At 52.2% G+C, this 8,969-nt stretch overlaps 1 protein-coding gene across 1 annotated transcript; it reads left to right on the top strand.

Annotated features, from left to right (window-relative positions):
• The first annotated feature begins 3,699 nt into the window (after positions 1-3,699).
• LOC109274144 (PRAME family member 8-like) lies at positions 3,700-8,046 on the top strand. The gene is made up of 3 exons (XM_019461447.2): positions 3,700-4,999; positions 5,437-5,997; positions 7,142-8,046. The coding sequence occupies exons 1-3, from the start codon at positions 4,377-4,379 to the stop codon at positions 7,698-7,700; spliced, it is 1,743 nt and encodes a 580-aa protein (XP_019316992.2). The 5' UTR covers positions 3,700-4,376; the 3' UTR covers positions 7,701-8,046.
• Positions 8,047-8,969: the final 923 nt, after the last annotated feature.

Here is an 8,969-nt window from a genome sequence, read left to right as displayed (position 1 = left end):
ATAGAGAGAGAGACAGAGCACCAGTGGAGGAGGGGCAGAGAGAGGAGACACAGAATCCAAAGCAGGCTTCAGGCTCTGAGCTGTCAGCTCAGAAACTCTTCGGAAACTCTCAGCCCCCAAATCCAGGCTGAGACCCTGGTGGGCTCAGCCTTGAAGGAACACAGCTCTGCAAGAACCAGGGGACATATTCTTCTGCTCAGCTGGCCATACCCTGCTCTTTTTCCTCTTTCTTCCCTAGGTTCCTCTGGCGCCTCCCCCTCTTGAGGGAGCTAGCCGACACGCTTCCCACCCCATGCTTCTACAAGCTAGTCCCTTGGCCTTAATTGTCTGGACCCAGGGTGATTTGTCATGAAACCTTTATTGATGAGGAAGAAAGAGAACAGCCCCTTATTTAGGGCAAGATATTCGTGGAACTGGAGGGGGTAATTAGGGTCAAAAGAGACTTGGGCTTTTAAAAAGGCACTGAAGACAAGACACTTCAAGGTAAGAAGACATCTAACTTGGGAGAGAACAATTTCCTGGATCCCAGTAGGATTTTGCCAGCTCAAGGTCTGGGCCAAGAGAGACGCAGAGGGAAGAGCCACTTCATAATGGTCCCCAAAGCCTTTCATCATCCTTGAACCTCTAGGAAGACCAGAAGAATCAGGGTCCTCCTCTGAAACCCAAAAGGGGTCACTTTCCAGCATTTCTGGGTGCCTGTTTGGATTCAGAAGAGCAGTTGAGGTACTCTGTGCCTTGTGGTTAGTCATATCCTTCAAAATAGCCTAGTAGAATGTGAGAAGAATTTCTTGATTTCTGCTGATACCATGGGAAAGGTCTCCATGCTCCACATTCTAGGAGAGGTGAGCTGGAGCTCCTGGAATGGAGGAAGAGAAGGCTGCCACGTCAGCTCAGGCTGGGAGAGGGAACTAGAAGAAATATTCTAACCCCCTGAGCAAGGACCCAGGAGCAGATTTTGGGAATCTCAGTTGGGATTCTGTAACTGGAGAAAGGGGGTCAGGACATCACCCTGATGGGCTCAGAAGGCTGCTCTCACACGGGCAGTAAACTAGGGGTCATGCGGACAGGAGAGCAGGACACAATAAAATGTCCCACAAATCCAGGCTTCTCACCAGACTCCAGGAGTCCTGCCGGACCCCTGAATTGGGCAGGGATGATGGCATCTCTGTGCAGATGGGCTCCCTCCTCTTCGGATGCCCCAGTGTGTCCCCTTAGCAAACAGGCCCTGTGTGGTGGTGGACAGAAAAGAGTGTCCTGTTGCCTGAGAGGAGAAGAGTGTTGAACCTTTATATTTTCGAGGACATTTGAAGACTTTGACCCTTCCTACCTCCTTGGGTCTCATAGAAGCTTGGATCCCGTAGAAATATCCCTCCCTTGGACTTCTACAATTTTCTCATTTTCACTGATACTCACAAGAAGTCTGTCAGTAAGTATTTTCTAACATTTAAGTTGTCTGAAAACTAGGGAGGTTCTTCTGAGCCTCCAACTCTTCACTGTGTCAAAGCTAGCAGGCTTAAAAATGGGGGAGCTAGCAGTGATCTTCAGATTCTCTGTGAAGGTTATTAGAGGCAGTGGAGGAAAAGTGCTGGCACCATGGCTTGCCCAGTGTGTGTTCAATAACAGGCATTTATGATTATCCTTGTCACGAATCTCACCCTAATGCAGGTTATTAATAAAGGTGATTGCTAGGAGTTAAAATGTCTGTTGAGTACAATCCAACTAAACCCAATGTTATGCAAAGGCCATTTATCCCGAGGGCAGATATGTGGCAAAAAAGAATCTTCCAGAAAGATACCAAGATGGAGAACATCCTTCAAAGAATCTTAGCCCTGGCACCCAGTGGTAATAGAAGAATTGTTTGGACCTCACACTGAATGGAGGAGAGAAAGGCTTGGGGAATTATCTGGAAACAGAGGGATAGTCTCCCATTCTTCATATCCTGAGACGTCAAAAGAACCCACTTGTGATCCAGCCCGGGCGGGGATTCATCCCTACATTTGGCACATCTGCAAACACTGACCATAGCTTCTGGATTTTGTGGGGGAAAGGGGGTGGTGTTCAGTGTACTCCACTTGTTACAAACAGAGAGTTTTATTTCTTTGCCTAATGTCATGTCCTTGGTCGGGCTCTCCGTGTCCAAGATATCTTAAGGGTAGAAAGGGGTCTTCGAAGCTACATTTGCCTCAACTGTTACCTAAATCGGAGGAAATGTTCATTGTCAAATTATGCTTCGAAAGGGGCCAGTGGGGTTGGAAAGGTTAGGTTCCCGAGGCCCCAGAAATGGCTGGGGCCAATCTACCTGCTGTCTGGGAAGTGTCCTCTGTGGGAACAACTCTGAGGCTGAAAGAAAATGTCTCCTGGAAACAGCTGCCATGATGCTGACGAGGTCACATGCGTGATCGGCCCACGTTTATTTGTCTTCCTGGCTCCAAGATCCCGAAGGTCCATGGTGTCCACCCTTGCTGGAGCTTTCAGACTTGGAAGTGTCTGACTTGCTAGGGTTGCCTGCCTCTCCCTCAGCTGACATTTTTAGATTTAGGCTTCTCAGGTCAGGTCCCCAAGCTAATCCCATCTTTCTTGGAGAAACACCCTTTCCCTCCCTGGAGGGTCTGAAGAAAGAATCTCCCTCCCTGCCCTCAAGAATGGTGTTGTCTCTACCCCAGCCACTCCCTTGTTAATGTCTCTATTGAGAGAAAAGTCTTTCAATCTCCCTGCTCCCCAAGGAAAATAACCCGTATTTTACAGTCTTGGGTCATTCACAGGGTCCCATTAGGATCGCCCACCTCTGCCCTGCCCAGCCCCTAGCCCCACTTTCTCCTTATGACTTTGACCTGACCTCCTTCAGAGAAGTCTTACGGTCTGGAGAACCAACTTCAACCCAGCTGCCCCACCTTGCTCCCTGAGTGGGCTCCTGATTTGCTCTATTACTTGACGTAAAACCTAAGTGACAACTCAATTCAGAGACCCTTATTTTGTTTTCTTTGGGGATGATACCACTGTCTGCATGAAGCTGTTTTAACTCTGGAACATCTTGATAATTTTGATGGGGTCAAAGATCGCCCAATAACTGATACTCTCTAATGTCAAAAATAGATTAAACTTCCTTGTCTCATACTCAGGGCTAGACCACACCCTATTAGTAAAACCCAATCCATTTTTGTGGAGTGAATCGATTAATGAGTTCTTGACTTTCCCCCCCTCTCTAACTCTTTCCCCTTCCTGAATAGGCATATGATTCAATCAATCTAGAAAAACGCAAAGACCCAATCAGGAATAGCCGGAAGGAGATTGAAGAATCTAATCAAGTGTTGTTCTCCAATTAGAAGTCAGTGGTTGAAAGGGGTGGGGGATATGGGATTAGAAAGGTATGTAAAAGCCTCAGGCACCAGAGAAGAAATACAGAGCCCTCCATCCTTGGAACCACAGACTTGGCTTCTCCACCAGGTCTGAGATCTGAGCACCTGGCCGACTGCCTCAGAGATGGTAAGTTGCTGTCCTGGTTAAGGACATTCCCATCCCATGCAGCTCAAGATGGCACACGTTTCCTTTTCCTTTCTTTTTGAGGTGAGCAGGTTTAAGGCTTTGGTTGTTTTTTTTTTTTTTTTTTTTTTTTGAATGTTTATTTATTTTGAGAGAGAGCGAGAGAGAGCAAGTGGGGGGAGGGCCCAGAGAGAGAGGGAGACACAAAATCTGAAGCAGGCTCCAGGCTCTGAGCTGTCAGCACAGAGCCCGACGTGGGGCTTGAACTCATGAACCGTGAGATCATGACCTGAGCCGAAGTCGGACGCTCAACGGACTGAGCTACACAGGTGACCCTAAGTACAGTTTTGCCTAAATCCCAAACATTTTGATTTTGAGCTTTGGTTCATGTCATTTTTAAATGTCTTGGCCAGGCAGATTTTTTAAATATATTTTTAAATTTTTATTTCTTGACATTTTAAATATTTAGTTTGTGCCCTTCAATTATCGCTGCTATATTTTATGGCTTTGTGATTTTACCAGTTCTTCCTTTTTTAACTAAACGCTTAAAAACATCCCACGTGAGGTGCCTGGGTGGCTCAGTGAATTGAGCTTCCGATTCCTGATTTGGGCTCAAGTCATGATCTCACCATCGTGGGACGGAGCCCCCGAGTTGGGCCCCGAGCTGGGTGTGGATCCTGCTTGAGGTTTTCTCTGTCTGTCTGTCTGTCTCTCTCTCTCCCTCCCCCTCCTCCCCCACTTGTGCGTGCATGGAATTTACCTCTCAGGGATTTTCTTGCTACTCCCAAATTCTGTATAACACTGTTACACGGCTTTTACAATTTCTCATTTAAAACTTTTGGAGGTATCTCCCTCATCTTTCCCAGTCAGGGGGCACTGAGGATGAGTTAGGCCACATGACACTCTCAGGCCCCTCACTACCACTTGCCAGTGGAACTGGAATCAAGGGAAGCAGTGGGTGGAAATGTCTGGGCCAGCGGTTGCGTTTCCTTCCCCCTGGTACTTGTGAGACACTCGCCCCGGTGCCGGCAGGGGCAGAGCGATGGCTTTGTGGCCGGCCACAGAGCCCAGAGTGGAACTGGGGTAAACTGAGGCTCTCCCACCATTGCCAGAACCGTGACTTTGGCCCTGAGTGGGTTCCTCCCGAGGGCGAGGAGAAGATGGGCCTGGCCCGGGAAGGAGGACTTGTTCCCTTGACATTGCCAGAGGATTCCTTTCAGAGCAGATTCAGGATGGTCACCAGGACCCCGCCCAGACTCCTGGAACTGGCGGCCCAGAGCCTGCTGAAGGACGAGGACTTGGCGATCGCCGCTCTGGAGTATCTGCCCACAGAGCTCTTCCCGCTGCTGTTCATGGAGGCCCTGGCTGGGAGGTGCGACAAGACCCTGAAGGCGATGGTGCGGGCCTGGCCCTTTGCCCGCCTCCCTCTGGGGGGCCTGACACAGATGCCTCACCAGAAGGCCTTTCAAGCCGTGCTCGATGGGCTTGACTGCCTGCTTGCCCGGAAGGTTCGGCCCAGGTAAGGCTCATCCATGTAGCCTGGTAGGGTCCCGGGCATCCTGGAAGAGGAGGCTGGGGTCAGGGAGACTGGATGGCCAAAGGGTGGATTAGAGGCATCCGATGAGGCCAGTGAAGGAGCCCAGGACTTGGCCGCTGCTGGGCTCCCCGTGGGCAATGCCTTCTGGAGGCGAGGGCCGCTTGTCTCCGCCTCCTGCCAGTGATACTTAAAGGAACTAAGCAGACACCAGGGAGGATGGGAGGGGAAAAGGAGTTAGGGAAAAGTAAGGCAGGGAGGGTAGAAGAGGGCGAGCGAGCAGCTGAGCGATGTCTGGGATGTGAAGTGAAGGCGCGGCGGTGGGGGCGGGGGGGCGTCCCACTGTTGCCCAAACTGAGACTCCTGGTCTCTTTCTGCACCGATCGCGAAGCATCTCGGCCAATCTCCCCTGTCGCCCACAGGAGGTGGAAACTGTGGGTGCTGGATTTACGGAATGCCAGTCGGAACTTCTGGAGCATGTGGTCTGGAGCCAGGGTCCATGAGTGCCCGCTGACGGGACCCGTGGCGGAGGACAGCTTAAGGATGAAGGGGCCCTCGGGTCCCTTGACGGTGTTCGTAGACCTCTGCCTCAGGGAAAGGGCCCTGGATGAACGCCTGGCCAACCTCATTAGGTGGGCCAGACGGAGGAGATCGCTACACCTGTGCTGTAAGAAGGTGACGATTTTCGGGATGCCCGTCCAAAATATTAAGGAGGTCCTGAATCTGGTGCAGCTGGGCTGTGTCCTGGAGGCGGAGGTGCATCTCACCTGGCAGCTGTCGACCCTGGGGAAGTTTGCTCCTTACCTGGGCCGGATGAGCAACGTGCAGACGCTCGTCCTCTCCCACATCCACAAGCCCTCCTCCTCCGAGGAGCAAAAACACATTGGCCGATTCACCTCCCAGCTCCTCCGGCTGCGCCACCTGCGGAAGCTCCGTATGGAATCTCCCGCCTTCCTCGAGGGCTGCCTGGGCCAGATGCTCAGGTGAGGGCGGGGCCCCACTGGGCTGGACTGGGTTGGAGGCTGTGGAAAGAGACGCCTTGCCGGGAAGCCGCACGCTGTGGGGGGGGTCAGATGGGCGTGGGGGTGGGCTTGGGAATTCTTCCATCGGGAAGAGAGGTCTGAGTCAAGGTGGCCGGGGGGGACAGTGAAGGGAAGAGGGCCCCGAAGAGGGGGAAGCCACAGCCGACGTGAGCATTTCCCAAGGTAAGCGCGGAGCTCCCTCCCCGGCCTCGCGCGCTTGCGCAGCCCGTCTCAACTCCCCTCTGTGAAAGGTTTTGTGCTCCAGGTCAGGTCATCAATGAGGGAAATGCAGGCTCCTGGGGGTGAGGAAGGGGAACAAGAGCAGAAAGAAGGATGAGGAGCGCTAGATGGTCTGCGGATGATGCAGGGATGGGAGCCCCTGCAGACTGGCGCCCCCAGCCGACGGGGTGGGGTCTTGCCCCGGTTTATTTATTCTTTTTTTTTTTTTTTTTTTTTTTTTAACCTTTATGTTTTAGAGACAGAGACAGCACAAGCAGGGGAGGGGCGGAGAGAGAGGGAGACACAGAATCCGAAGTAGGCTCAGGCTCTGAGCTGTCAGCACAGAGACCGATATGGGGCTGAAACCCACGAACCAGGAGATCATGACCTGAGCCGAAGTCCGACGCTCAACGGACTGAGCACCCCCCCCCCCCCGCCCCCCGGAAGCGCCCCTTGCCCTGGTTCGTTCTTTGTGTGTCTCCGTCAGCCTCACCTGGCCCAAAGATATGGGCACCTAAGGCCCAAGCAGCGGCCTGAAGGAAGCCTGAGTTGAGAGCGTTTCTGGTCTTGCATGTACCACCATCAAAATTCACTGGTGCCCACGCTTAATCGAGCATATTCTAGCTCATTCCATTACCTTCATTTCCATAAGTAAGTGGAGTATGTTGTACTCTGCTTGCTTGACAGATGGGGAAAGGGAGCTTTAAAGATTTTGCGAAATCTCAGTCGCACAAGTGAAAGGGCTCAGCCTAAAATGAGACTGGGATCCTGGGACTGACCTTCATCAGATGGTCACGACGACGTCGGCCTTGGACAAGCCAGCTGTCTCCCCTTAAGGCTCCCTGCTCCCCCGATCGCCAGACCTAACTGCCTGGTTTCTCCCCAGGTGCCTGAAGAGCCCCTTGGAGGCCCTCTCCATAACCAACTGCCAGCTTACAGAATCAGACTTGGCATGCCTGTCCCAGTGCCGAAGCATCAGTCAGCTGAAGGAGCTGGACCTGAGTGGCCTCAGCCTGGCCCGTTTTAGTCCCAAGCCCCTCCAAGTTCTGCTCGAGACAGTGGCAGCCACCGTCCAGGACCTGGTACTAGAATACTGTGGACTCTCGGACACCCACCTGGAGGCCATCCTGCCGGCCCTCAGCCGCTGCCACCAGCTCCAGACATTCAGTGTCCGCGGGAACCACCTCTCCGTGGCCCTGATGGGGAGGTTGCTGCGTCACACCGCCGGGCTGAGCCGCCTGAGCCTCGAGCTGTATCCTGCCCCTCTGGAGAGTTACAGCAGTCGGGGGATCATCCACCCAGGGAGGTTTGCCCAGGCTCAGGCTGAGCTGCTGGGCATTCTGAAGGACTTAGGACTGCCCCGGACCATCTGGCTTAGAACTAACCCCTGTCCTCACTGTGGCAGCAAGATAGTCTATGATTCGGACCCCTTTGTGTCCTGCTAATTGCCTGACTAGTTGAGTGCATCCACCAGAAATTTCCTTCTGGGCACTAGGAGACGGAAATCTAGGCTTAGGTATATCATACATAAAGGGGGACACAGAGCCACAATTTCAGACATCTGCTCAGTGTGAATGGGGAAAGGACAGGTGATCCAGGACTGCAGGGTGCTGGGCGGAGGAAAAGTGACCTGGGGAGCTGCTGGGACCTCCAGGGACCTGTGTCCTATAGAGTCAGAAACGTGACTGTTTCTGGAGGGGGATTTGAGCCTGAGACCCATGCGTGGGTCTCATCCCTGGGTGGAGGGTTGTAAAGAAAAGGTAGGAAATAAACAACCCTGGTGTGAACTCTCTGGTGCCTTCCGTGATACCTTCACCAGTTGTCCCAGTATACACTTCAGGAGTATCCAGTTACTGATGGGGAAAAAGCTGGTGCCAAGCTGTCTACAGACAGAAACTCTCACTGATGCCCTGGGGTTTGGCCCCAGGAGCTCACAGCATATTTATGATTTTCTCCAGTTCTTTATTCTCTCTGGGGCATCTCTTGCTTCTTTTGTTTCGGGGGCTATTCAGGGGGTTAATACACGCAACTGGGACATACTAAGTGGCCGATGAGCCACTGGTGCACACGGCTCTGGGGACCCTCGCTGCTGCCTCGGATGCCCTGACCTGGACACGAGCACTTGCTACCGTTCTCCAGATGGTTCCAGAGACCTCAGTGCCTGGCCTTTGTGCAGAGAAAGGGCTTTGCTGCTCAAGGCAGGGCCCGGTTCTGGAAGGGGTTGTTTACGCTGCAGATTAGCTGGAGAACTCTGGGCCTCACCGTGCGTGCGGGTGGGTAGTAGTCCTTGAATTCAACTAGTGGCCAGGAAAGACATCCAAGTTCCTTTTATTTTATTTATTTTATTCTATTTTAATTTTTCATCCAAGTTCCTTTTATTTTATTTATTTTATTCTATTTTAATTTTTCATCCAAGTTCCTTTCAGCAAAAGCACTGAGATCATACAGACAGGCAAATTTTAATTTTTATGTTTATTTTGAGAGAGAATGCACGAGCAGGGCTGGGGCAGAGATGGGAGAATTGGCTCATGTGGTTAGAGACCAAGAAGTCCCGCCATCTGCAAACTGGAGAACCTGCAAAGCCAGTGGTGTAACTCAGTCCGAGACCGAATCCCTAAAAATCAGGGGAGCTGATGGTGTATCTCCCAGTGTGAGGCCAAAGGCCTGAGGAGGGAGGACCCCCGTGTGAGCCCCAGGGTCTGAAGGGTTCAGAG

The sequence above is a fragment of the Panthera pardus genome, unplaced genomic scaffold (assembly GCF_024362965.1).
Source record: "Panthera pardus isolate Hobbes unplaced genomic scaffold, ASM2436296v1 HiC_scaffold_11, whole genome shotgun sequence".
Taxonomy (NCBI): domain Eukaryota; kingdom Metazoa; phylum Chordata; class Mammalia; order Carnivora; family Felidae; genus Panthera; species Panthera pardus.
The sequence above is the reverse complement of the archived record's forward strand: the minus strand, read 5'-3'. Positions and strand labels throughout refer to the sequence as shown.

Coding starts and splice junctions, on each gene's coding strand:
- LOC109274144 (XM_019461447.2), top strand. CDS start 4,377: ATGACACTCTCAGGCCCCTCACTACCACTTGCCAGTGGAACTGGAATC. Junction 5,000..5,436: donor GCCCGGAAGGTTCGGCCCAG/GTAAGGCTCATC, acceptor TGTCGCCCACAG/GAGGTGGAAACTGTGGGTGC. Junction 5,998..7,141: donor TGCCTGGGCCAGATGCTCAG/GTGAGGGCGGGG, acceptor GTTTCTCCCCAG/GTGCCTGAAGAGCCCCTTGG.